General features: G+C 42.7%; 1 protein-coding gene and 1 long non-coding RNA gene across 4 annotated transcripts in view; one reads left to right on the top strand and one right to left on the bottom strand.

The window, feature by feature from the left end:
* Window positions 1-1,533, bottom strand: part of LOC136299561 (uncharacterized) — a 3,922-nt gene extending 2,389 nt beyond the window's left edge. Inside the window, exon 1 of the long non-coding RNA XR_010723525.1 lies at window positions 1,435-1,533. This is a non-coding gene — a long non-coding RNA (uncharacterized lncRNA). The remainder of the gene's footprint in view (window positions 1-1,434) is intronic.
* Window positions 1,520-27,466, top strand: SETX (senataxin). 3 transcript variants are annotated; one of them, XM_066201295.1, is made up of 26 exons: window positions 1,520-1,681; window positions 2,630-2,816; window positions 3,921-4,101; window positions 5,365-5,575; window positions 5,740-5,849; window positions 6,312-6,531; window positions 6,682-6,801; window positions 7,814-7,985; window positions 8,560-8,650; window positions 9,092-13,312; window positions 14,129-14,228; window positions 14,636-14,812; window positions 15,427-15,656; window positions 16,163-16,330; window positions 16,452-16,608; window positions 17,454-17,555; window positions 17,987-18,099; window positions 18,777-18,848; window positions 19,098-19,247; window positions 19,724-19,831; window positions 20,503-20,690; window positions 21,311-21,403; window positions 21,993-22,157; window positions 22,608-22,745; window positions 25,106-25,193; window positions 25,675-27,466. In XM_066201295.1, the coding sequence occupies exons 3-26, from the start codon at window positions 3,922-3,924 to the stop codon at window positions 26,884-26,886; spliced, it is 8,586 nt and encodes a 2,861-aa protein (XP_066057392.1). In that variant the 5' UTR covers window positions 1,520-1,681; window positions 2,630-2,816; window position 3,921; the 3' UTR covers window positions 26,887-27,466. The 3 variants fall into 3 exon arrangements, with proteins under 3 accessions (XP_066057392.1, XP_066057391.1, XP_066057393.1); XM_066201294.1 differs by having other exon boundaries at window positions 3,719-4,101; XM_066201296.1 differs by lacking the exons at window positions 1,520-1,681; window positions 2,630-2,816; window positions 3,921-4,101; ... (2 more) ...; window positions 6,312-6,531; window positions 6,682-6,801 and having other exon boundaries at window positions 7,904-7,938.

The raw sequence follows: 27,466 nt of genomic DNA, 5'->3' as shown, positions 1-27,466 counted from the left end.
AGAAACTACCCAGGGAAAAATCTTGCTAATAATCGTTAAAAGCAGTTTCTCTGCTAAATATGAGCAAGGCAGGGCTGTGATTGTAAACTTGGAGCCATCACTGCACTGGCTGCTTTGGGGAAACACAGAACTGAGGAAAGAGAGAGAGAGAGGCTTCCACCTCCCTGCAGCCCTGGGAATGGAGTGAGGAAACTCCTTCCCCTTCATCTCCTTGAGTGAGGTGTGTGCAATCTGTTTGCACAGGGGCAAATAATTGCACGTTGATTATTGCCCAGGTGGTGAATAATGGCACAAGGAAGGAGCTTTTCCCCTTTGCCATCCTCTTCCCCGGGCCCATGGGAACACAATTCTTTCAGGTGGATATTTCAGTATTATTGCAAACAGAGCAAACTGTGCACAGGTTTAAAAAAAAAAAACCAAACAAAAAACCAAAACAAAACAAAAAAACCAACCCAAAAGAGGCTCCACAGAATGATGAAGGAAATACGGTTGACAAAGCTTTGTGTATCAGACTGCATTATAAATAAGAGCATGACAGAGCCTTCAAGTGTAAAAGCACCCTAAAAACTCGGGTGTTTCAAGCAGATGTGTCGCTTCAAGCTTTTCCCCGGCGTGGTCATGGCCTGAGTGGTGTTACAGCACAAAACTCCTCAGCTGTGTGGCATTATCAAAGATAGAGACACACGAGCTCCAAGGGTGTGTTTGCAGCACTTCAAAGCTGAGGAAGCAGCTGAAGTTCAAACGGGGACTTGTTTTTTTCACCCCTTTCCTGTAAGGTCTTAACCAAGGAGGTGGAGAAAGGTGATGCCGATATAACTTGGGTCAAAGTTACAAGGTGTTTAAAAAGCTCGAGGTGTAAGACACCTGAATCATAACTTTCTATATCTATATAACCTGAATCATAACCTTCCATACGATGTAATAGCCACCATATGGTTAATTAGCTGCTTAATACTTAAATAAACAGAAACTCACCAGCTGAATAATCTCAAAACCAGACAAGTACAGCTATACTGGGAAGCAGGAGGATGGACTAATGAGAAATTGGCAAATGTAAAGCCAATTAGCCACTAAATGAAGAATTTCGACCGGTTAGAGCCAGAAAGACCAAGGAACACCATAACTGCCCATGCTCTGAAGACAAAGTTGAGAAGTTCAGATGTGAGGAAGACCTCGAGCCTTCATCGAAGACCCCCAAGACCCCCTAAACTGGGGAAGTGCAACGGCAGTACAGAACTATTTATAACCGCGAGACAACATTAGTAAATTACCTCCAGCACGCATATGACGATGTTATGATGACATAGCAACACCAAGGAAAACTTACTGTATAAACAAACCACAACACTTGACAAGGGTGAGAGCGAGCGAGACGGAGAAATCCCCCTCACCTCCAGCCCGGCAACAAACAAATACCCGCTCTACAGACATTACCTACGGCGTTTTACTTCCAGCCAATCTTTTCGGGCAGCGCTGAAGCACAGCCCCGTGTCTCAGTTTCCCCGGCCAGCGCCTCTGGGGGCCGCTGGCCCTTTAAGGCTCCCCCCCGCAGGAGGCGGTGAGCGCCCACTTCCGGCCGCGTCCGGAAGCGCGGGGGGCGCCGCGGCGCAGGGCGGCAGCGGCGGCGCCGGGCGGGCCGGGCCGGGCGGACCCACCGGGGAACCCTCGGCAGCGGCGTGAGGTGAGCGGGGAGCGGAGCGAGCGATGAGCAAAGGGAGAGTCTGAGCTTGCCGGAGCTTGTGCCGCCGCCGCGGAGCTCGCGCTCCTTGCCGGGACGCCCTTTGTGTGGGTCCCTCACGCCGCCTCAGGGCAGGCGCTGCCCCACCGGGCCGGTTCCGCTTGGCGGGAAGGGACGAAGGGCACCGGGCAGGGCGGCTGGAGCGCATGGGGCTCTCCAGGGGATGGGGTTGGGTTTGCGGTGGGGCTGTGGCGGCTCCAACCGCGAAACCGAAAGAGATTTCCGTGCTGGGGCGTTCCTATGCGCGGTTGCCGAGGCGCCGCAGCCGCTGCGGGCTGTCGGTAGCAGCGTTACAGGCAGAGCACGGTGCTGCTCGCAGCTGGGGCTCGTTCGTGTGCCCGCCCACGCTCCTTTGAGTGGTTTCCTCGCTTTAAGGGTATGGGTAAATATTTACGCGTTTTCCCAGTGAAAAGCCACACATTGTCTCATCCGCATTTGAATGACGGAAGGCATTCTCTTGCAAATTGTACTTGCCGCTTCATGAAATGCATTAATGCAGCTATTAACCTAAATAGCAAAGCAATTCTTAAGTGTGAGCTGAACAGATTTCTGCTGATTACGGCCTGGGAAGAGATTATAGCAAGTGAGGGTTGGCCTCTTCTCCCAGACAGTGAGTGACAGGAGAGGACAGAACCTCAAGCAGTGCCAGGGGAGGTTCAGGCTGGGCATCAGGAGGATTTCCTTCACTGAAAGAGTTGTTAAACATTTGAGTATTGGAATGGGCTGCCCAGGGTGGCGGTGGGGTCACCATCCCTGGATGTGGCACTCAGTGTTCTGGTCTGCGTCACAAGGTGGTGATGCTTGAGCGCAGGTTGGATTCGGTGATCTCAGAGCTCTTTTCTAGCCGGACTGATTCCGTGATTCAGTGGTTTGATTTCTGTTTTGCTCTAGATCTTTGAGATACCACCGAGACTTGTTCACCAAGGGGTGGGTTGCTGAGGATACGGCTCTGTCCTCTGCACTCAGGACATGTATGGCTGAAGGGCTCAGCCCCTTCCCTGGCTGCAGGGCAGCACTCTTCTCCTTCCCACCATGTGACCTGGCACACCTGCACAGCAAATAGTTCCTTTTCTCAAAGGTAAATGCCGCAGTTGTTGGGTTTTCCCGGTATATGTGTATGTATGAGGAAACTTATAGCTTGGCTTTATCTACTTTTGCTATACAGAATAAAAGAAGTAGTTACCACATTTCTTTTTGTATAGCTAGTTCAAGAGTTCATGCTTCTGCAGCCTTCCATTGTCTGAAAGGGCCTACAAGGATGCTGGAGGAGGACCCTTCAGGAATTGTAGTGGTAGGACAAGGGGGGTGGATTCAAACTGACACAGGGCAGGGTTAGATTGAGGATTATGAGAAAGTTCTTCCCTGTGAGAATGCTGAGGCCCTGGCACAGGGTGCCCACAGAAGCTGTGGCTGCCCCTGAAGTGTCCAAGGCCAGGTTGGATGGTGCTTGGAGCAACCTGGGATAGTGAAAAGTGTCCCTGCCCATGGCAGAGGGTGGAATGAAATGATTCTTAAGGTCCTTTCTAATCCAAACCATTCTGTGTCTCCAGTGTTCTTTGGAATTTTTCAGACTAGCAGGATCTGAGGTGACTCCAGTGCTGCTTAGTGAAGGATTTTTGTTTCTAGAGGAAAGCAATCTGTGGTGAGAATTTTAGCGCTCTTTCTGTCTATAAAAATAACAAAGACAGGAAAGTTCTGCATAGATATCCTTTGCTTGTGACAACAGGGATTTTTTGACCTATAAATTCTAGCAGGAGATTAAGGAAAAAAGCTAATTAGACCTGGTGCCACTAGACCTAGATTCTAGAGACACCAGTAAAATAGTATAAAGAGCTTTGCATTGTAGTTCTGGAAATCACGCAGTGTGTGGGTAAGGAAATTTTTAATTTTTTTTTATGTAAAATGAGTTTTCACCCTTTTTTTTTCCTAGTTTGCACATTTGACTACAGTCCTTTACTTTTACTGTTTGCTATTCCACAGGCATTTTTTGTGTGATGGCCCTTTAACGGTTTAATCTGTTTAACTGCATACACCTGGATGTTGTAAGAGCACCTGCATGGAGGCTGCTGATGAGTAACTGAAATCCTGAAGCTCACCACACTTGAAAATGGGGTCCTGTTGTGGCTCAGTTTTGCCACTTGAAGGCTTTGGGCTTTAATTCCTGCTTCTTTACCCCCCCTAGAATGAGCACATGCCGATGGTGCACACCGAGTGGTGCTGACACCACCGAGTTCCTCAAGCACTATGCTGCTCAAAGGCTTTCCCAGGAAGATTTTGAAGGATCCAACGATGACCTCTGTTACTGCCTGGAGTGTGTGGTTGAATATCACAAAGCAAGGGAAGAATGTCCGAGATTGCATGAGGTAATTAATTAAGAGATTAATAAAGAGTCTTCTGTGGGTCAGCCTCAGTGTGGGGGGAGGGGTTGTGTTTTTTTGGGTTTTGGGGATAGGTTGTGTTGCTTTTTAACTGTTTGGGGTTTTTTTCGTATGGAATTGCAAACTGCTGATTGTGAAACAGAAATCCTCTTGTTCTGCATAAATTCAAATTGGCAAGAGCTTAACCAGTAGTTGTAAGTTGCTGACTTGACACTATAGCTTGGACTTCTTTCATGCTGTTGAAACAAAGAACATCTGCCAGACTAACAGCTCATTTCTTTAATGTATTTTCTCTTTTCCGCTGGTTTCTCTTCAGTTATTGGTTTGTTCCTGTTTTTGTTCACTTTCAGTTCTCATTTGTAGTTTTCTCCCGTGTTTCAATTTCAGAGATCAGACTTTGCAATTACTGAAAAAATTTAAACCTCTTTTGTTGTCCTCCCTTACATATATAAAATTCTCCCTTGCATACATATAAAATTCCAATTTTATATTTTTGGAAAGCTTGTTTTCCGTTCTGTGTATGGAAAGTATGTGTTTTTAGCTAATTGATCATAATACAGATGTCTAAAAGGTTGCTCTTTAGACTGGTCAGCTAGGTTGCTCTGCAGTGCAATTCCATGTGATTGGAAGTTCCATAGACTGGAAATAGGAGAAGTGTCTGGACCTACTGCAAGTTCCTTTCTGTGTTCATTTACTGCAGTGAATAAACTTGGTGTCTAATTGAGGTTTGGAGCAGTTACTTAAAGATGAGTAATGTTAAGTGAGTGAATCCCTACAGATATCCAGCAAATCAGTCAGATCAGTCAGCCTCTTTGCATTGTTTATTTTCTTTGCCTTCCACTAATTGCAAAATCTAAGAAGGCAGGATTTTATAATTGCTTTTCCTATCTTCCTAAATATGATCTTTTCCTGTATTGTGTCTTTCTGTGGAACAATGTTTTGTGACTAGCCTATAATAAGTGTTCAAATGAATATGAATATTTAACAGAATTATGAAATTGCATCTGGCTTGAATGCTATTGTTTTAAAAATGACTTTGTCATCTTAACTTTAAAGTGAGAGATTTGTGCTTTGCATAACTGAATTCCATTTCAAAGCTTTAGTGTTTTGGACCACGTGTAGAAAGAAATTTTCAAGATGAGATTTCAATTTCTGAAAGGTTAAATAAGATTTCTGTATGTGGTAATAAATGTCCTTATCGCTTTCTTCACTAGTCCCCTTTGATTTTTGTTTTCCCCCACTGCACAGGACCTGTGGGAGTTGGAAACCTCCCGCCTTGTTGCCCACATGGAGAAATCCATGAACGAAGAGACAGGAGAAGATGATGAGTTGTTTCTGGTGGATGAGCATGGGGAGACACGTCTGTCTGGTTTTGTGGGCCCAAATTTTGAGAACAACCTGCGAGTGCCCCTGCTGGAAATACTGAAATACCCATATCTGCTGCTGCACAAGAAAGTCAGTACGTATCTGATCGTATCCCTGGTCTTGTTCCACTGCAGGAGGTGAAAATAAACTGTAGTTAAACCAGAGGATCAATGTATATATTTATTTTGATACTAAATACACTTTTTTTTTGTGAGCCTGTAGATTAGTCCTTACTATAACTGTGTCTTACCCTTTTAGGTGAGCTGTGTGTAGAAGTGCTCTGTAAAATGGAGCTAAGTCATGACTCCTTTCAGGTCTTTGAGAAATACCCAGGAATTTATCTCTTTTTGGTACACCCAAATGAAGTGGTAAGTTCCTTTTTCTGTTCTGCTGAATCCCGGTTTTATGCACTGTGTTAATACTGAAGGGATTGAGTGCTGTCTTTGCATGATTTCAGAAAATCTGTGTGGTGCATTTACCTGTGAATAAAACTTGACATCTGTTACAGAATGCAGTTCTCTCATTAGAATATCTTGGTCAGTAACATGTAAACAACATAAAATTAGTACAAACCAACTGCTACACTGTTGCACATAAATCCCAAGGAATTTTTGTATAGGTGTTGCCCTGAATTTTAGCTTCATTGTCACCAACATCATCTTGTAGGTATAGCAAGCCTGTTTCTAAGATTATTTTGAAGACTTATTTTTAATTATTCTATTAGTAAAAATATCCCTTTGGCCTGTTTGTAATAGCAGTGCTTCCTCTTGCAGAATTGTGATTTTATTTGTTCTTTTTATTGATATATAACTCTTTGTTTCAATCCTTAGATTCGTCGATGGGCCATCCTCACAGCAAGGAATTTAGGAAAGGTTGACAGGGATGATTACTATGACTTGGAGGAAGTGCTGACTTGTTTGTTCAAAGTTATTGAGTTGGGGCTTTTTGAGAATCCAGATATTTACAGCTCTTCAATGTTTGAAAAGGGTAAACTCGTCCTTCTGCCAGCTCATTTGTATGATACAGCCAACTACAAGAACTATTGGCTGGGTGAGTATTTCTAATCAGAAATGAATTTGTGTAGTCTCCCATTTGTAAGCACTTGTTTCCTGTCAGAGCTCTACAATTTCATAGGTGTTGTGTGTTTTTTTAAATGTATACACAAGTTGCTTTTTTTTTTTTTTTTTTTTCCTTCTGTAGGAATTTGCATGTTGCTGTCAGTGCTGGAAGAACAAGCTATGGACTCCTTGTTACTGGCCCCAGACAAACAAAATGATTTCATGCAGTCTATACTTCACACTATGGAGAAAGAAGCAGATGGTAACTAGCTCTGATACTGAGATTAAAGCAGTTTATAGCCCATTTTTCATCTTTATCAATTTCCTTGTTGAGTTCTTAGCAGAGTAATGAGAGGTAATTTTACCTGAGGCCTGTTTATCTTCTGAAAGGTGCAATATTTGGGCAAGACTGGCAAATACTGAAAGATGACATCCAGAGTCTGGAGTGGAGAAGGAACAGCAGTACTTTTGCTAAATGTGGCTTAGAGGTTTTGAGAGGACAAATCTGCAATTCCAATCACTGTTTTTATTTAACGTACAGGCTGCATCTGCATACAGAGTGCTTGTTTCATTGTGGCCTGAAGTTTGAATTTGAGTCCTAAAGTAAAGAAACTCCTTCTGAATTGCTGCACCTTACCTTAAAATTTGACTCTTCCATATGTCCATTTGAGGGGACCCCCTTTTGCAGCTGTAAATTTTGACTTTAGAATTTAATTTAATAACCCCATGGGTTACCATGGCATAGTCTGGGAATGGCCTGTGAGCTCAAGACCAGGATTGCCTCTTAAATGAGCAGATCTTTATAAACTTTGTGTTTATTGAGGGTATGATGTTTTCTTACATGAAGGAGTAAGAACACACTTGAAAGAACCAATTGCTTCTGGTATAAATGTGCGGTATAAATTAGCTGAGTAAATGAAAGTATAAGTAACTGTGTAAGTTGTGCCACTTCTTAGCACACCCCTGCAAAAATCAGTGTGAAAGAATCAGTTTCATAGAGTTGGGCAATATCAATATTATTTAATACTAATAATGGCATCCAGGCTTCTGTTGATTTAAGACTGCATAAGGAGCAGTGTCTCTGTACAAATGAGGGAGCTTGACTTTTTTCATTCTTTTTCCAGGTTAAAAAGCACAGCTGCAACTTCCTAGAATACTTTTCTATTGATATTTTAGGAACAATCAGTGAGAACCAGCTCTTTCAACTTCTGCTTAACCTAAGAATGTCCAGGACTTGCATTTCAACCCTCTCCACTGTTTTTGTTGTGTTACAGATGATTCCACTGACCCTTTCTGGCCTGCCCTGCACTGTTTCATGGTTATTTTGGATCAGCTTGGATCTAAAGTTTGGGGTCAGCTGATTGATCCTGTCCAAGCCTTTCAAACCATAATCAACAGTGTGAGCTACAACAATGAAATCAAAAATATTCGCGGTAGCTTCAGGAGGTCAGTTCTTGTCAGTGCTGCTGTAATTTGTGCTGGGGGAGGGAGATGACAATTAAAAAAATACTATGTTTCCAACTTGAAGTAAAGAGAAGTTGAAGTAGGTCCCCTAAAATTGTGAGGTTCCTTCAAATAAATATATGCTCACTTCTTTTTGGTAACTCTGGTGTCTGTGTTAAACTTGTTAGGATTTTTTTTCCTGAATTGGGAAGACTGTTAACTGTTCTGTGCTTATTTAGTGCTACAACCAACTTGCACTGAAGGTTAATGAAGATTGCCATGTTCAAGATTTGGTAAATTTATGGGAAATCTTGAGTTTTCAGTAGATGACATTCTGGGCATTTGTTCTCTGTAGGCAAATCCCTGACTCGATAGAAAGCTTTTTCCTGAGACTTCCCCCACCTCTTACCAACTAGATAAAACAAGCTTTGCACTTTCAAATATGGTACCTTTTCATTGGTGTGTTTTATCACTGACAAGTTCTAATGGCCACCTGGTATTTGAAAAGCAATGTCTGTCCTGACTTTCTTAGGGTTTTTAATTGTGTGAGTCTGTAGTGACTTGTGTTTCTTTTCAGGACAAAATCTGAACCAGAGTCAGACTACGGTGATGACATGATTTCTTGCAGTCAGATTGTATATAATTATAACACAGAAAAGCCTCAAAAGGTATTAAACCAGTATTTTATATTCCTTTTCTTTGGACTGGGGTCACTGAATGACATTGTCAAAAATAAACATTTCTAAGTGTGGTCATCTCTTGATGTCAATGTGTTGCATTTATGAAATGCAACAAAAATAAAGCCTTTTAAAGGCTTTCCATGTGTTTTTGGTTGTCTGGGGTTAAATTATGTCAGCATGACAGTGTCTTTAAATAGTTCACAATGATTTTTAAAGGAAACTACTACTTCACACCAATTTCATAGATAATCTTTTAGGAAATTAGGTCTTTATAGATCTGTGTGCTCTTTATTTTTTACATTTTTAATGGCTTACGTTGGGATATAAGAGATGTTTCTGTTTAATGAACAAATATATGAAAGTAACAAAAAAGCTGGCATGTTAAACTGCATATCACTGAGGCCGTTGTGCGGTGAATGTATTTTTCAGGACACTGGCTGGAAGGCTGCCATTTGCCCAGAGTACTGCCCCAACATGTATGAGGATATGCAGACCCTGGCTAACATGCTTCAGTCCGACATTGGCAGAGACATGCGTGTCCATCACAGCACATTCCTCTGGTTCATCCCTTTTGTCCAGTCCCTTATGGATCTCAAGGACTTGGGTGTAGCCTATATAGTAGAGGTCATCCACTACCTCTGCTCAGAAATCAAAGACATCCTTATCGAAAAGCTCCAGCAGTGCGACAAAATCTCCGAGTTCTTCCTCCTCATCTTGGTGTCCATAGTTGAGCTGCACAGAAGTAAGAAGTGCCTGCACTTGCTGTGGGTCAGCTCCCAGGAGTGGGTGGAGGCGGTGGTGAGGTGTGCCACGCTCCCGAGCAGAGCCTTCACTCGGTGCAGCGAGAAGGCTCTGGGGCTGTGTGCCAAGGGCTTGGGGCCTTTCCAGGCGCCCAGCTCAGTGCAGCACGCCTGCGTGCAGCTCATCCGCAGCCTGCTCAAGGAGGGATACCAGATCGGCCAGCACGCCCTGTGCAAGCAGTACCTGGACAAACTCAACCTCCTCCTGCGGGGAAACCGAGCTGTGGGGTGGCAGCTGAGCAGCCAGGAAACCCAGGAGCTGCAAACGTGTTTGAAGCAAGTTATAAGAAGTATAAAGGGGAAAGCACTGAGCGCCGCTTTGGCTGGAGGAAGCAGTTCAAACTCAACAGCTTTGCCAACTATCTCTCTAAAGCACGAGAGGAATGGGTGTGATGATGGATGCAAGACAAGTGGACATGAGAGGGAGGACCTTTATTCACCATTTGTCATGTCAAAGGAAGGCAGAGACTGTCAAGAGAACTCTTTCCACAGGAGGAAGAATGCGTGGGAAGAGGAATGTAGAGATACATGTAGAAGGTCAACGTCTTGCCTCTCCACAGACGGCATCTTGATGAATATTAAAAAGGAACCTGGTGACTCGACAGCTGAGGAGTTTGTCTTTGCACAGAACCCTTTGGCAACAAAAGTATGTGGGAAAGTTGAGGAAAATAGGAACTATGATCTTGTGGCAGGGAAATGCAATACAGATGATCAGTGCTTCAATTCAAACACCCAACATTCAGTTCTCAGGAGGGGCAGAGAGTTGGAAATGAAACGCAAAACTGAGCCCAAAACACCACCGTATCTGTATGCTCAAACCCATCTTGATTCACCATCTTCAAGGAATTGCAAAAGTATGCAAGAGACAAGTGCAAACAGTATGTTGCAGTCCGGACTGGTCCCCACTAAACAGGTGTCTAAGGAAACATCACTAGATTCCTCTAGAAATGAACCTGGTGTGCAGGGGAAGGAAGATGACAGTACTTTGCTGTTAGGGCGTAATGACACCTCACTGAAAAAAGTATCAACAGAAGAAAAATCAGGTTCATCCTTGATGTCTTTCTTTAAGAAAAAGACTAATGTGCAAACTTCAAACCAGGAGCAGCCTAATTTAAATGATTCGGATAAATTTGATTGCAAAAATCATTTTTCAGAGACCTTTTGTAGGGATAAAATTTCAGCGTATGACTATTTTCCATTTAGCTCTGAAAACAAGAGGGATATGATCAGGCCACTGTCAGTGAAGCATGAATCAAGTGACAGGTTGTTTGAGTTTTCAGAATATTTCAAGAGGGAAAACAGTTCAGTGGGGAAGAAAGAGGAGGATTTTGTGAAGACGGTTTCTGAAGATGATGCTTTATCAGACTCTCAGGTTGATAGAGAACTCAGTAAATTATCTTTAGCTGCTTATGCCAAAAGTGTCAATTTTCCTGTTGCATCCAACCAGGAAAGCTCAGTGTACCACAATGTATCTGACATTAAAAGGAAAGTGAAAGGCTCTGTAAGATCTTCCAAGGAGGGCCAAAGTACCAGGTGTCCCAGTGGTGCAGATGGCCCTAGCAATCAAATCATTGTCATTTCGGACTCTTCTGATGAAGAAAAAAGTGCGGCTGACAAGGAGGAAACAAAAGCCAAGAATGAAAATGTGTGTGCAGGGCAATCTTCAACATCCAGCAGCATTTCTGATAGTGTCACTAAAAGAGAATCAAAGTCTCCAGACTCTCCCATGTTGCTGGATGACTGCAATTCTCAGTACTTTGAGTTTGAAACAGAAGATGAGGTTTTTTCGGCTTGGCAAGATACTCAAGCGTATGCTGTGGAAACAACTGAGGATAAACAAGATTGTGTTTCACCACCAGCTGAGACCAGTAATTCAGATGACTGGCTGAATGATAACTTAAATGATTGGGGCTATGATATATCTTACTTTAGTGATGACACCATGGAGGAAGCAGCAAACTCAGTAGAAAAGCAGGCAGAAGATAATTCTCATCAGAAAGAAGCTGCTGATACAAAAGAAGCAACTGATTCAACCTTGAAAGAATCAGTTGGCAGTGAAGGTGCAAAAGATCCAGTGGAGACTTCTGCAGACAAAGGTACTGCTAAAGGCTTCACCCTGGACTCAAAATCACCTGAACCCAAACCATCTACATCTCCCCTCTCATTAGCTTCAAAGTTGGCCCTTAAGAAAAATAGCACAAGCCCAGGGAAGACCACAGCAAAATGCAAATCAGCCCCCGCTGTTCAGAGAAGTCCTAAAAAACCTCCCGTTTTTAAAGCAGCCAAGAATAAAACACCACTCCAGAGCACGACAGAACGTTCTCAGCCTGGCAGGTCAATGCCTGCTGTGGTTCCTCCAAAGAAGGTTCGGCAGAGCCCTGCTCCATCGTCAACTGTGGAAAAGCTTGGCCTGAAGAAGGGCCCCCGCAAGGCCTTCGACCTGTCCCAGCCCTCCCTGGAGAGCGTGGCTCTGCTGCGCAGCCACGGCAAAGCTGCAGGCAGGATTGGGGCTGCGCAGAAAAAGAGGACCAAACAGATCGAGGCTCAGCGTTTGTCTGTAAAATATAACAAAAAAATGCTGATCTGCCAAGACCTGCATTATCCAAGGCAGACAAGGCCAAAAAGAACTTTGAAAAATTCAGCCAGAAGTTTGGAGATCAGAAACAAAGTTACCAAAGCCTCTGCAAAACGCCTGGAACAAAAGCCTCAAAGTTTTCAACTGGCAGCTATTAAAGGATCTGTTGAAAACCAAAGGGAGAAAAAAAGAGAAGAGGCTGCTTGTCCTTCTGCTAGTGAGAGAAAATTTGAGAGCCTGTCTGTGGAGGAGGTGGCAAGTGCCTCTAAAATGCCTCAATCTTCAGACTGGAACAGCAAATGTGAGGGTAACAGTGTGGTAGTTCCTCCTGTCCCTATGGGTTCAGGTATCTCTTCGACTTCACTTGGAGATGATAAAGATGAGTCTTCAGGAAAAGGTAGCACTGTCCTGCCTGAGTGTGAGGTGAAAACTTCAAAGCAAAATGAGTGTAAATCAGATGAAAGCAGTGATGAAGGTGATGATAATCTGTTTTTAACCCAGTTAGATCCTGTGGATATGGAGTTGTGTTCTCAGGAGGAAAGTGTTGAAGACGCAGCTATAAGTAGTAAGACTCCAGAGGAAATGGACATTGATGAAAGCCTTCAGCAGAACGAACCCTCAGCTGTTATGAAGTGTAAGGAAAACAACTGTATGGAACAGGTGGAAAAACCTGGAGACTACTGCAGTAAACACCCAGCCACCACCCCAGAGGCAGATCACGTGTTTGCCAAGCCTTCTCTCCTGCCACCTAAAATAAGAAAGCCTACCACTACCAAAATTTTCAGCTCAGCAAGTTCTTCACGGAACGCAGCCTTCAGCAAAGATCTGGAAGAGGTCAGAAAGTTGCCCCCACCTTCAAAAAGCAAAGTGAATGCGGCCAAACAGATGGTTGCCAGGCCACCTCCGTGTCCAAAACCTACACCAGCTGCAAATCCAGCATGCAAATCTCCAAGTTTCAGTAATGTATTTCAACCCCTTAATTCCAACAATGTTCTCCAGTCACAAAATAGGCACTATGACAACGCTTCAAATATTTCCAGAGGGTCTGGCCGTGAAACCTGCTCCTCATTTCTTGGCGCTCAGCAGCGTGATTACAGCATTTTTGTTAACCAAGTCCTAAAGTGGACTTATGAAATGTTTGCAAACTTCCACCTCTTTGGAACTCCAAATAATCTTCTGCAGTCCTTAGTAGCTTCTGTTCCTGTCAAATTTCAGGGCTACAATGACTATTTCAATACATTTTTTCCCTTGATGATGCTCAACGCCTTTGAAACAGTAAGTGGCTTTTCTGCAATTTTGCTTTGGTTTCATCAACACTGATGAATTTTACCAAGAGATTAAAACCTGGTTTTTGTCCCCTGTTTACCTTTGAAGACTTTCAGATACAGATCAGAACAGAGGAAGGATTTGGGGTAGATAATACAAACAGCTGTGTTTATGACGGGACAACCAGGGTTACTTCAGTGAAGTGTTTTTTTTCTGGGTGCACAGCAACAATAAAAGGAGTGGCAAAGGATGTGGTTCCTCTTTCTATAGCATATAAAGCTCAAAACAGAAATCTTTAAGAAACTGAGGTCTTTCAGTGACAGAGGATAAAAACCTAATGTTTAGGTTTCTGTTGAGAACTTCCATGAGAGAGCAGGTTAATCCAGGAAATATTTTTTCCTAGTCTTTATTCATTTATAGTTTTAATAGTGACAAAACACAATGTTCCTTCAATTAATGTCTCAATGCTTTCAAGTTCAGTTATTGCATCACTTCTGCTATAGAAATAAGGTAGAAAATAAAGCCAATGCCAGGTTAATACTGATTTTTTTAAGGTGACAATGCAGTCAGGGAAAACTCGGAGTAGTTGTGAAGAGCTTTAAGAAAGTAAATGGGTGAGTGGCAAGGAAGAACTTTTGTTTGCCCTGTGTGTTAATATGTGATGGGTATGCTTATGTGAAAGAAAGGAAATGGGTGAGACTCTTGGTATATTTAATTGACAGTCTGATAGTTTTATTTCATTTATTTGCCCTTTGAGTCATGATGAGCTTTTCGTGTCATACATTAAACCCTTCAAAGTGTCATTGTTTCCTTTTCAACATGTAGCTGGCGCAAGAATGGGTAGAAAACCAGAGAGCAAAAGAGAGAAGTTACTGCTTCTACTTACAGAGCTTTTCTGCTGACATGAATACAGCACATTTTACAGGTGAGGGGTTTTTTTAATAAAATATGATTTTCAAGTAGATGATGCATTATATTGAGCTGGCACTTAGAGGTAGAGTTTTTTGTGTTTGCTTTAAATAAAGATTTCGACTTTGCTATTCTACAGAATGCATGTAAGAGAAATACATATTTTGCAGGGCATTTGTGCCTTCCATATTTCTCAGCTGGGATTTTTTTTTCAGCTCGTTTTGATGAAGTTGTCCTTGACTTGCTCTGTTTTTATACAGTGCTGTGCTCAGGCTTAAGAGTGCAGGATGGAGTTTAATTCTTCACCATAATCTTTTGCTGTCACCTTTAACAGCTTTAAAAGTTAACAGCACTTCTAGAGTCAGAAAATAATTGTAACCATTTTCTTTTCAATGTTTTGATTTTAATTTATCTTTTGGGTAGCTCATCTACGAGAGAGTGATTTGGCAAGGCAGCTTCATCCAAAGGAGGATGACTTAATCCTTTTGGTGGTCTACAAAGAGAAGGACACTTTCGGGGAAGAAAGTGGAATGGAGAACCACATAGTGAATCACGTTGGCCTTGTGACACGATTTTTTCGTGCATCTGGCTGTGGAAATAGTGAGTAACAGGGCTGGAAGTAAAAATGGAGTCCTTCATGGTGCCATAAAATGCTTCTTCATAGCTGGGTGTTGGTAGTTGTAATGTACCACTGGCCTCAGAAGAAACTGAATTGTTTTTTCCTCTGTAGCAGTTCTGTTCTAGGCTAGAAGCTTTGTAAAAATCAGAAACTGAAACTGCAGCCCTGCTGTCCATTGTTTTTCAAGAACTTCATGTAGAAGCAGAAACTGGCCATGACTAAATGCTCTGCACACATCTTTAGGATGGTATTGCCAGGAGATGAGAAGTGCCATGAACTTCTGTGATCTTGCTGCCTAAAATTATTACTGTCCTTGGGAACTGAAACTGTGAATTTTCAGGATTACCAAGGACCTGCCTTATTAGAGCAGTGATCTGAGTAGTTGTGCAGAGCACTGGTTTTTTGTTTGGTCTTTTTTTTTTTTGATGGGGGGGGAAGTGTTGGGATTTTTCAAGAATTCATTGTTGATTCCCTAGTAAAAGACAGCATCTTGTTCTAGTGAATTCATTAAGTGATTTACTGGAGTATCTTTCAGTAAATGATTTGGATAGTTTTTGACTTAACAGCTTGGGTTTTTTTTATTTGTCTTTAACAGGACAAAAAGAGCAGCAAACTGCCTGTCATCTTACTGTGCAAACCCAAGGCAATTTGTCATTCTGCATCCATAAGCAAGTGAAGTGTGTGGTGGTTGGCTCCTTGGTGACCACACACAGAAAGTTCAAAGGGCTGCTGCTGCTGAGCAGGAGCCCCCTGGCTAAACCCATCATAAATCCAAGTTATAATGACTTCTGTCCCAGAGATCTGCCTGTTGTCTCAGGAAGTGCTGTAAGTCCTGCAGCTGGCAGTGCCAGTGTTAACAGAACAACCATTTGGGCCTCATGAGTTTTGTGGGTTTGGTTTTTCATGCTGGCTTTTGAGGTGACCAAGAACAAATAGCCAAGTTTCAAAAGCAGAGACGTTGCCCTCCTCAGAGTTGGCTGCTGGGGTGGGGAGAGGAGTCTGAACTTACTCAGGTGTTTGTGCTCTATTGTTATAGTGAACTTCAAACTTTCAGTTTTCTTTCCCCTTACTGGGGAAGTGTTCAGGAAGTGAAACAGAGAATGGAAAAGGTATTGTAAAATAGAAGTGTGGGGAGTGAACAAAACTTTTGTTACAACTTCAAGTGAGGATTGGGTGTGTGTCTAGAGCAAACCTAGAATCAAAAGCTTCCCTACCCTTCCAGCTTTTGAGTTCTGGCTAGAGAGGTGAAGACATTCTGAAAGTATAGAAAATGGATGTGGAGAGTGTGATTAACATTAATTCATTATTTTTTTCCCTGTCTATTCCCTCAGGCTTCATGTATGAACGAATACAATGAAGATCAAAAGAGAGCCATTGAGACAGCTTATGCCATGGTAAAGCAACACCCAGGACTTCCCAAGATCTGCCTGATCCATGGGCCACCTGGGACAGGGAAATCAAAAACTATTGTAGGTCTCCTGTCACGTGTTTTGAGAGAAGTAAGTGAACATGGTCATATGCTGGGGTTTGGTTTAAATGAATATAGAGTCTGGCTTCTCAGTCTCAAGTGAAAGCAATCTAAAGCAAGCTTGTTTTGGTTTGTTGTTAATTAATCTATAGAACACGAGGAATGAGAAAACAGCTCGGAAAAAAAATTCCAAGATTAAGCCAAACCGTTTTCTAGTTTGTGCGCCATCAAATGCTGCTGTTGATGAGCTCATGAAAAAGATCATCATTGCATTTAAGGAAAAATGCCAAAACAAACAGGAGCCTTTGGGTATGGTTTGTTTTTAAATTCTGTTTTAATGTTAAATGGGCAAAACCTGGAGGAGGAACTGAAGCAGTTGATCATGTACTGTACTTGCATACTCCTCTGAGCAACTTCTTTCTCTTGCAGAACGTGACTGGTACATCCTCCTACTGTTGTTAACTTCGATTTGCTTTTCTGAAAGGTGTATTGTGGGGTTTTTTTAGTAAATTACACTTTGGTTTGTATAGACATTGACCCTTTCCTCATGCTGTTAGTTTAAGTTCATCAGTTTTTAAGTACTCACTGGGGATTTGAACACAAGTCCCTTGCTTTTATTTTGAATAAAATTGGACTTTGTATGTCATGGGAAACAGACTGGTGAAAGTTTTCATTTGTCAAAGCCTCTTGTTTTTCCTCCTCCCAGTTTGTGACTAATACAAAGTATATGAATTCTGTATAAGACAACTAGTCTGTAGCAAGGGGAAAAATATCTTCATTGCAACCAAATATTATTTTGGTATTGATTTGCTAAATAACCAATTGCATTACTTGATGGGACTCAGCATTGTCCAAGTTAGGAATTCTGGAAGTTTTAGATAAACCTGAGAATAAGAGATAGTTTCATTAATTCAAAATAACATTCTTAATATTAGCCACCACTAAAACTTGAGCAACATCTTTATCTTTCAGTGTTTGGAATTACTGAATTTTTTTGTAGCTCCATTTAAGTACAAGTCAAGTGTTGAAAACTCCAGATAAGTAGAAAAGCTTTGTTTGACATCCATGATGTTAACATTTTTTAAACTGTCATAGCAAAGCATGGAGGCAGTTGGAGTAATTTAAGAGTATTTTGACTCTGATTTTGTAAACAGGAAATTGTGGTGATATCACATTAGTGCGACTTGGTCCTGAAAAATCAATCAACAGTGAAGTCCGGGGATTCAGCCTGGATAAGCAAGTTGAACACAGAATGAGTAAGTAACATGGAAATCAGACTTTTCTTCAGTCCTCTCTAAGAGCTTGGTGATGTTTTCCACATGGGATTATGTGTCCTATAAAAAGGAAGATTTTTTTCTACAACAGTGTTTCATAAAACATTGTTTTTCTTAATCCTAGTGGGGAAGTGGCAGTTTATATATGAGCCAGAATCTAAGGAAAAGGAAAGAAATAAGCAAGATGACTTTTTTCTCTAAGAAATTACATTGTGTACATGTTAATGCCATCATTTTTTAAACAGTGCAGTGTTTGAGAGCTACAGTTGGAAGCAATTCTCATTGTCTTCATTGTACAAGATAAATCTTCAATAGAAAATGGGAAAATGCAGCAAAAAATCCATTTGTCCAATTTGGAATTACTGTAAGAGTTTTTCTGTTCCTCCTTTATGTTCTCCTTTGGTTTATTACAGAACGAAAGCCAGGTGACTGTGACCAGGACATTCAGAAGAAGAAAGAAGCTCTGGATCAGAAGCTGGACATGCTCTCTCGAGAGCGTGCCATGCACAAATGTGAGAAGAGAGAGGTAGCAAGACAATTTTTAATCCTCTTTGTGTTTTTGTGTTCATAACACAAAAAGAATCCTGGTTTTTGGTGTCACTGTCTCTTCACCTACTTTTTCAACTAATGGAGAAGTTGATAGCACCATGAAAGGGAATGGAGAACTTTACATCAGGAGTTTTTTTGTTTATCTGTGTCAGTGTTTTCCAATGGTTAATCATGCCGCTTGTTGCCCTGTCATTCAGTAGTCTTCACTTGGTTCTGTCACCAGTTAGAATCTAATGTAACCATATTTATAAATCTTAATGGTTTAAATTGATTATATGTTTCAAAGCTCTGTTTTCGTTTCCCTGGAAATACAGGAAGATACCTCATGATCTGAGTTTTCAGAATACATGTTACACTTGAAGTTTTCCCTTTTTTGTCTAAGAATTTGGCATTTATGCCAAATAAGAAATTCCTGGTGGTAAACCGTTTCTCAGTTGCACAAATACGTAAGATCTGGTTTTGTGTGTTGCAGTGCCTAAATATGGTGACAGCTTTCCAAGAAACTGATTGGCTTCTTCAGACACATTTGATACTAACAGACAATCTGAGCAAGGCTGTATGTTTAGGAAATTAATTAGGGCATGGGAGGAAAAAAGGTATATGGGAAAGGGGTAGTGCTAAAGGTGGTTCTTCTTTAATTTTTCCCCCATCTAGAATCAAATGTTAAATGATGAAATTGGCAGGCTTGCAAAGGAGAGACAACAACTCGCTTCTCAGCTAAAACAGGTAGGAGAATTTATCTCTCATAAACTTCAGCTGATGTATTTTTATACTTGGTGTCCTTTAATTGTGGTGAAATTTGGTTTTATAAAGTGGTGGGTAAATGTATCAAGGCCATGAGCTGAGTACGTTATGGACAGGCAGCTGTGAAATCTGGGTGTGCTCTGGCTGCATATGGGAAAAAGCCCAAACAGGAGCATTCACTGTTGCAGATGAGGCTTGAATTTTAACCAGCGTGTCCTGTTGTGCTTGAAGGTTCGGGGGCACTCGCAGAAAGTGCAGGCAGACATCATCCTGGAGTCTGACATCATCTGCTGCACGCTGAGCACCAGCGGGGGGAGCCTGCTGGAATCGGCTTTCTCCCGGCAGGGCCTCGATCCCTTCAGCTGTGTCATCGTGGATGAGGTCAGTGCAGCTGTGGGGAACTGCAGCCTCTTCCACCTCCGCACCTGCCCTGTGCTCTGCTTGGGAAGCCTGGGGCTCTTTGGCTGCTGCTGTAATGTTTGTGAGTTACCTGCCCTGTCCCCAGTAGAACCACGAGGAGGAATAACTTTTGATTCTTTTCCTGACTTGTTTGGTGCTATAATGGCAGACAGCTTTTATTTAGACCCACACTTCAGCCGTTTTTGGGTTTTTTTTGCTTTAGAGATTTCCAGATGGTTGGGTTATATTTATATCTGTTTGGAGAGCTTTGCATATATAATAATAAAATCTGTTTGTAGTTTTTTACTAGAGAAAAGTCCTTAGTTTTCCTCTTCTTTTAATTTTTTTTTAGAAGACTTAAAGCATTTGAGTTATTCTGGCTGTGTTACAAGAAATTTAATGTACTTCCCTGCTTTGCTTACAACTTCCTGTTTTTGTCCTGTTTGCATGTCCAAAAGGCAGGGCAGTCCTGTGAGGTGGAAACACTGATTCCTCTGATCCATCGCTGTAATAAACTTGTCCTTGTTGGAGATCCCAAACAGCTCCCTCCTACTGTCAAATCAGTAGTAAGTGTTCAAAGTCTTTTCTTTTTTCTTGCCATAGAAGGGATATGGTTAAAGAACAGTATCTATAGAAAATATTTTAAGTAGGGGGGAGATACTTTTCATTGGGGCAATATAAACTTTAAGCTGGGCACTTGGTTTGTGAGGGATGTTGAGTTGTTGCAGGCTCTGTTTTCTCATTTTGGGAACTTCAGTCACTACCCCATTCCTTAAGGAGGTTGAAGACTTTCTGTTTGTGTGGGGTCATCCTGACTCTACAGGTTTTTACAGATAAATATATAGGAGCACATCCTTGTCTCCAACAGTAAGGGCTATTTAAAACACCTGGTAAAGAAAGGAGGAGAAAACCAGTCTGGCTTCTTTAGAGGTGTAAATTGTCTTGAGGATATGTGTTTATTTAACAAGATCCCACCTGCTAAGTCTTGCTTTTCATTATGGTTGATACTCTTAAAATTTTACTGTGTTGTGAGTCACAAAGAGAAGTTGTCTTGCTTGCCACACACAAAAATTCAGATTTGTGCAGGTGGCCTTTACTGAAATAAGACTAACACATGTAAAAAACTGAAGTGTGAATAGTTGTCATTTTGTCAGCGATTCAGAAGTTTAAAACACCAAACACTCTGACTGGTGGGGAATGAGATCCCAGCTGAAACGTCCTGTTCTCCCTGTGGCAGAAAGCTCAGCAGTATGGCTACGACCAGTCTTTGATGGCCCGTCTGCAGAGGCACCTGGAGGAGCAAGTGCAGAGGAACGTGCTGCGCAGCCTGCCTGTGGTGCAGCTGACGGTGCAGTACAGGATGCACCCAGACATCTGCCTCTTCCCATCCAACTATGTTTATGGCAGGACTCTAAAAACTGCCAAGTGAGTAGCTCTCTGTTCTTTCTGAGCAGAGGGTTTTTCAAACCAATTTTTTCATGTCTCAGGGTGTTCTTGTGAGTCTGGAAATGCTTGAGGTTGTGGGAGAGGGAGAGGTGGTTAATGGGAGAAAATGTGTGTTTCATCTCTGTTAGATCCGAGTGTGATGGGTGAGGTAAGAACCCTTAAAATTACGCATACAGAGTGCTGAGAGTTCATTTTCAGGCCTCAATCTATTTGAGTAGCAGGGAAAGTTAGGGATTCTGGGGAGGAAAAGAGCTGAAAGTTACAATCATAAAGTGGTTAAGGTCAGAAGAGACCGTTAGTGCCATCAAGCTCAAATGTCAACCGTTTCCATCCTTAAATCATGTCCTCACTTGATTTTTGAACACTTCCAGGAGTGGTGGTTCTCACTTCCCTGGACAGTCAGTTCCAATGCTTTACAACCCTTTCTGTGAAAAAAAAACTTCCATTTAATCCAAACCTCTTTTGGTGAAACTTGAGGCCAGTTCCTCTCTTCCTGGAGAGTTGTTTGTGTTTGATAGCCATGGTGTAAATTAATGAAGTATAACTTCTTAGAATTTCTTAGTTGTATGGTCACCTAGCGATAAAAATGTTATTTCCAGGGCAATAGAGGAGAACAGATGTTCTTCAGAGTGGCCCTTCCAGCCCTACCTGATTTTTGATGTAGCTGATGGTCGTGAGGAACGAGACAATGAGTAAGTCCTGCATTCTAACTCAGCCAAAGTTTAGATTTTCTGAGAATTAATTCCCTACAGAAGAGTTGTGTTCTCTCCTTTGTTCTTCCAATATACATAACGTAGCTAGAACTGCATTTTCCAGCTGATAAGATTTCATTTCACAAAAAACAGAGGTTTTCTTAAATCTGAAACTAGTTTTAATCCTGGTTTGACTCACTGTTAGATGCCAGTAAATGCCTGTTAACTTTAGTATGAGTTTGAATTCCTGATTTTATCAGTGATTTCCCTTTCCCAGGTGCACACTGAGAAGATGCCAGGAGGTGGCAGGCTCAGTCCTCCTCTGTGCCTGTTCTGTAAAGGAGAGCACAGCTGAGAGGTGCTGAGGGAATGTGGAAGTGCAGCCTTTCACTGCCTGCACTTCCCAGGTTTGGTAGCCCCTCCTCAGGGTCTGCTTGCCAAGTTCTTTGAGCCTCTGTGTGAAAAAAGCTGCAAAAAAGTTCAAAACAGGGGCTGTGACTCAAAATCTCCCAACAAACTGGGCCAAAGCATTGAACTGGAAAGATCTCTCAAAGGTGTTCCTGTAATGTGTCCATTTTGTCCTGTGCAGCTCTTACAGCAATCCTCGGGAAGTGAAGCTGGTGATGGAGTTAATTAAAACAATTAAAGAAAAAAGGAAGGATCTGGGCCTTCGTCGCATTGGAATAATTACGCCTTACAGTGCACAGAAAAAGAAAATTCAGGAGCAACTGGAGAGTGTGTTTAAGAATAACAGGTAAAGAAATCATGAGCTTTCAAATGTGCCTTGGCTCTTGCATATTAATCCTTTGTTTATCCTCTTAAATAATGGCAAAAAGTCTCCAACTTCTTTCTGTACTGCTAAAATTTCTACTTGGTTGTGCCTTTAAAGGGGACCTGTAACCCTTTTGCTTAAAACAGGCATGGTCTCCTTGTGCCATTCTTAATTATTACCCACATGCTTTGATTATAGTGCTGTTCTGAATACAGCTGATTAGAAAGAACCTAAAATCCCATTCTACGTGGACCCAAACAGATTTTCAGTGAAGTAAATTCAGCTTTAGGCTCATGTACTGAAGGAGAAACTTACCCTGGGTGGTTTGACACACGTGAGCATTAAGGATAATGTTTTGGCTGTTTGCATCAGTGTGTTGCTTAAAAATCCAGCTCAGAATTAGCAAGTTGCTTTATTCTATTTCTTCAACAGCCCAGGAGAAGTGGACACGGTGGATGCATTCCAGGGCCGGGAGAAGGATTGCATCATCGTGTCCTGTGTGCGGGCAAACAGCTCCGAGGGCTCCACTCTGGCACATGTGCAGGCAAACAGCACCAAAGGATCCATTGGGTATGTGTCCTGCAGGGAACTGCAGTCCCATTTTCTGTAGAGAAAGTCATTTTTACAGTAGGACTGGTTAGAAAGTTATAGAGAGCAAGTCACTTCTACCAGTGAGTGAATTAAAGGGTATCTCAGTGCAGGAATTGGTGTTCCTGGTCTGAGATGTCTGAGCAAGAGGGTCAGGGAAAAGCTGGTGGTGTGCTCTGTATTATGTGCTGATCCCTTTGCACAGCTCCCTTATCCTGCCACTGCCTGGATTTGGCAGGATTGGCCTTGGGATCTTGGCTCTTTGTATTATTACTGCAGCAGTTATCGTTATTGTGGCTTTTGGTACACCTTGTAACTTTCTGCATGCTGTTCTTAAAATGAAACCCATTTTCTGTGGCTGTTGCTGTCCTGCTAGTGTCTGTAAAAGTCTTGTTAATTAGTTGTGTATGTCACTTGGAATGTGATGCAGCAGACTTGGATCTGGGATTTGTAAATAAATGTGCTTGTCCTCTAAGCTAGGGGCAGGTTAGCAGGAAGTCTTAACTCAGGGTTGCAGATTTCTTAATTTTTATATGTATTTCTATATCTAATTTATTTTCTATCTGAAGCAGAAGAAACTAAACAGAGTGTGCTGCTTACCCCCAGAGCACTTAAGGGAATTGCTGATTTCTGTAACTTGCAGATCATTTTAGTTTTTAAAATGGTAGTGAAAATATGAAATACGCCTTCTTAGAGTTCATTGCCCTCTAAGTTAAACTAGGAAAAATCTGGTCACATAAGCAAAAATCTTTCTACACACAAGTTTCACTAAGCTGCTTATTTCTCTCTGATACTCATTCTCAGCAAGAAAAATGGCTTTTAATTGTGCTGATCCACTTTGGGGAGAGAAGGAATCCAAATCTTATGGTAAACAACAACAATGCCTTTTGAAGATTTCTTAATCTGCTAGATTGAGTTTGGGAATGGAAGGCAGCTGGAACCTGCCAGTTCTTTTGGCTGACACGAGACTTAACCTCTGTCTGCTCTTTCAGCAGGAACTTTCCAGCTTACTGTGTTCACATAGTAATATATAAAAGTTTATATAGTCAAGCTGTGCCAGTGCAGTGCCTTAGCAGCTGTACATGCTGATGGCTTGGACATCTCTGTTTCAGGGTCAGGTGTCCTTGGCAAGGTGTGAAGGGATATTTGCCACACCCTTACCTTTGATCTTGTAGCCTGAATAAAGGATTTTGTTCTCCAGGTTGCTAGTCCAGCATTAAATTTACCCTGGAAGTAACTGGGAGAAGAAAACTCCAGGGGATGACAATGGATTTTTTTTTTCCCCTCCTTCCTGAGAAAATAATCTTCTTGTCTTTCAGTTGTAAAAGCTGTCAGGAATATTTAGTAGTCTTTTAAGTTCCCCCCTCATTCATTTCTCAAGACCTAGAAAACTGTCTGTGCTGCTGGATCCACACCCCTGTCTGCTTCCTGCTTCTCTTACTTCCTGCACTGTCCAAATTTTTGAGGTGATTCTGTGGTTTTTGCAGTTTTCACTGCAGGGTTGTGGATTGGCTTCAGATGAGGTCTCAGTGCAGTGACAACAGAGTCAGGTATTGATAGTGAACCTGCTCAAATTAGGTTGGACTTCTGAATTGTGGATTTTGTTAGCAGAGAATAAGCTGTGTATTTTGGAAGCTTTTTCATTAGAATAGAAATAGTTGATATTGGTCTCACAAGCCTTTTTTTGAGTTCTGGTAAATGAGTGCTAACAAAACTCAACCTTTAAGAATACACTCAGGATTTGTTTAGGTTTCAGTACTGTGGTTTGTGATCGCTGAAAACCAAACTAGGCAGTTTTCCTAGTGCAAAACCAGACTTCTTCAAGGATATACTCTTCCCTCTTGAAGCATGACAAAGCAAGTCTGCCTTGATGTGATTCCAGTGCAGGTCACCTTTAAAATAAAATATTCATGTGCACTGTTCAGTGTTTCAGTAGGGTGTTTTCCCATTAATCGTCCCAAATATTATTAATCTATTTCAGTTTGACTCAAAAAGAAGCTTAAAGTCTTGATAGGTGAAGTGAGGTTGATGTCCTCAGTACTTTGAGGAACGTTTAAAGTAGCAGTGGTTGGCATTAAGAGGGGATTTGCTCTAAGTAAGGAAACATCAACAGCAAGGGCTGGAAAGAACTGGAATTCCCTGCAAGGAATCAGTGGTGAAAGAAAGAAGACAAAATTCATGCTCAGCCTTTAACTTAAAGCAGGGCTGCTGCCATGGGGTCTGGGGAGGAACTGCTGCTGTTAATTTCAGTGACATTTAGTTTTATGTCTTTTTCTCCTAACCCTTTAAACCTTCTTGTGGAAGAAGTAGTTTAGGAGCTTAGTTTTTGTCTTGTCACTCAGGTTTCTGGCGAGCCTCCAGCGACTGAATGTCACCATCACCCGAGCCCGGTTCAGCCTCTTCATCCTAGGCCGGCTGCAAACGCTCATGGTAGGTGCAGTGGCAGTGGAATGGGCTCTGTGAGCCACCCCTGAGGGCTTGGGGGACCGAGCACCATCCCCAGACTGCTCCAATCTGTGCAAGGGAATAAATTTTGTGTCCCGGAGAGTCCTTGATTTTTGTGCTTTCCCAAGGGCGGAAGGGTTGTGTCAGTTCGCCGCTAGGGGGCGCTGGAGCCCCGCGCCTGCGAGGGAAAACCCCTGGAAATTGAGACATTTGTCATTTTTGGAAGTTCTAATGGTTCAAAGTGCCTTCCCTGTGTTACAGCAGCCAGAGTGTCTGTTGCTGTTTTGCACCTGAAACATATGATTCTTCCATTCCAGAAGGAACATAACAGTGGTTTCCATGACAGTTGTGTCAGGTACCTTGATTAAAAAGGTTGTGCATCCTCTGACACCTCTGTCCGTTTGTGTTGATTTCTTGCTGGTAACAGTGGTTTTTTTTGGTTTGTTTGTTTTTCTTTTTTTTAAAGGAAGATAAAAACTGGAATCACTTGATTCAGGATGCTCAGAAAAGAGGCGCCATTATTAGGACAGCAGAAAAAAATTACAAGAAAGAGGCTCAGAGGATTTTGAAGCTTAGGCCACCAGGACAGCCCCAAACCAAAGGAGGGACGATGACATCTGCTGTGGTGCAGACTGGCTCTTCTAATGGCAAGAGGAGTGAGCCTGGAAATTCTGGGAACAGCCCACAGGAACTTGCTGCTGGCCCTGGCCATGCAGTGTCCCAAGGAAGCCGAGGGCCCACACAGCCTGCAGGGGCTCCAGCTGCAGATTCCAGGAGGGGCAGTGCTCCTCCATCCATGGGGGCTCCAGCTGCAGATTCCAGGAGGGGCAGTGCTCCTCCATCCTTGGGGGCTCCAGCTGCAGATTCCAATAGGGGCAGTGCTCCTCCATCTGTAGGTGCTCCAGCTGCAGATTCCAGGAGGAGCAGTGCCCACCCATCCATGGGGGCTCCAGCTACAGATCCCAGGAGAAACAGTACTCCTGCATCGACAGGGGCTCCAGCTGCAGATCCCAGGAGAAACAGTTCTCCTACATCGACAGGGGCTCCAGCTGCAGATCCCAGGAAGGGCAGTGCCCCTCCATCCATGGCGGCTCCAGCTGCAGATCCCAGGAGGGGCAGTGCCCCTCCATCCATGGCGGCTCCAGCTGCAGATCCCAGGAAGGGCAGTGCCCCTCCATCCATGGCGGCTCCAGCTGCAGATCCCAGGAGGGGCAGTGCCCCTGCACCTTCAGGAGCTGCAGCACTTGCTGCCATTCCAGAGAAACCACGGGACCCAAGGCTGGCAAGCCTGGCCAGTCGAACTGAAGCCAAAGGCAAGGAGCAGCCGTTGAGAGACGGCCATCGGTCAGCCCAGAGCAATCCAGGATCAGCCCCACAGCAAGGCCTGGATGTGTCCTCAGCTGCTAGGGATCAGATTTGCAGAACAGAAAAGGCCAGGAAGGCCCAGCAGGCAGCAGGGCAGTGCAATGTGCTCCCCACAGCCCCTCACACAGCTCAGCACAAGGGTGACCGGAGCGCAGCTGTTCCCAAAAGCGGTTCCAAAGCCCATGGTGAAGGAGGTCAGAGCAGTAGCAGTGAGTGGAACAAAGACTCTCGTGGTTTATCAAGGAGACCATCCCAGGAATCACCAGAGAACACAGAATCGAGCTCTGCCAAGAGAAGAAAGATCTTTCCCTGACTCTGCTATCAGCTCATTACTGAAAATCTATTCCCAGGTTTCTGTCTAGCAAGGACTCCATTTTAAATTATTTAGCACAACTGGAACTCCCTTATATTGATACCACAACTATCAGTAGATATCTTTCCCATCCTGTCCCTAATTGTGAAGGGATTTTATACCTGACCGATGGTACCTTTGAGGTTTTGAAAAGAGAAGTTTGGTAGCTGCATTGCTTGGAAGAGCAGTGGGTTTAGTCATCTAGGAAGCTGAGGGTTGTAAATGTTTAACGGTGTATATTTGTACAGTATACAGAATTATTTTAAGATATTTGGCAAATATATAGCTTCTTGTTTCCTTGTGTAAATTTCTTAGAGATTAATTTTTTTATGAAGAACCAGAGTAAAGCAAAAACAGAACCCAACCCCAAAATCCAAGAGACTTGTTTTCCCTTTGCACTAATGTGTATAATTTATTTCATAGGAAAGCTGAATGTTGAAAATGTGGTAGCAGTGTTTCTTGCTCATGCTCCACTACTGCCTCAGGGAAGAGTGAGGCAAATGTACGTTGGTTGAATGGAGAGAGTTCTACTTATTTTGTA

Source organism: Chamaea fasciata, unplaced genomic scaffold, assembly GCF_029207755.1.
Source record: "Chamaea fasciata isolate MVZ Bird 193981 ecotype frontalis unplaced genomic scaffold, bChaFas1.0.hap1 SCAF_20, whole genome shotgun sequence".
NCBI lineage: Eukaryota > Metazoa > Chordata > Aves > Passeriformes > Sylviidae > Chamaea > Chamaea fasciata.
The sequence above is the reverse complement of the archived record's forward strand: the minus strand, read 5'-3'. Positions and strand labels throughout refer to the sequence as shown.

Bases quoted from the DNA above. Each gene is read 5' to 3' on its own strand.
- SETX (XM_066201295.1), top strand. From the start codon at position 3,922: ATGAGCACATGCCGATGGTGCACACCGAGTGGTGCTGACACCACCGAG. The intron at 4,102-5,364 runs GTAATTAATTAA...CCCACTGCACAG, and splicing joins AATGTCCGAGATTGCATGAG to GACCTGTGGGAGTTGGAAAC. The intron at 17,556-17,986 runs GTAAGTAACATG...GGTTTATTACAG, and splicing joins GCAAGTTGAACACAGAATGA to AACGAAAGCCAGGTGACTGT.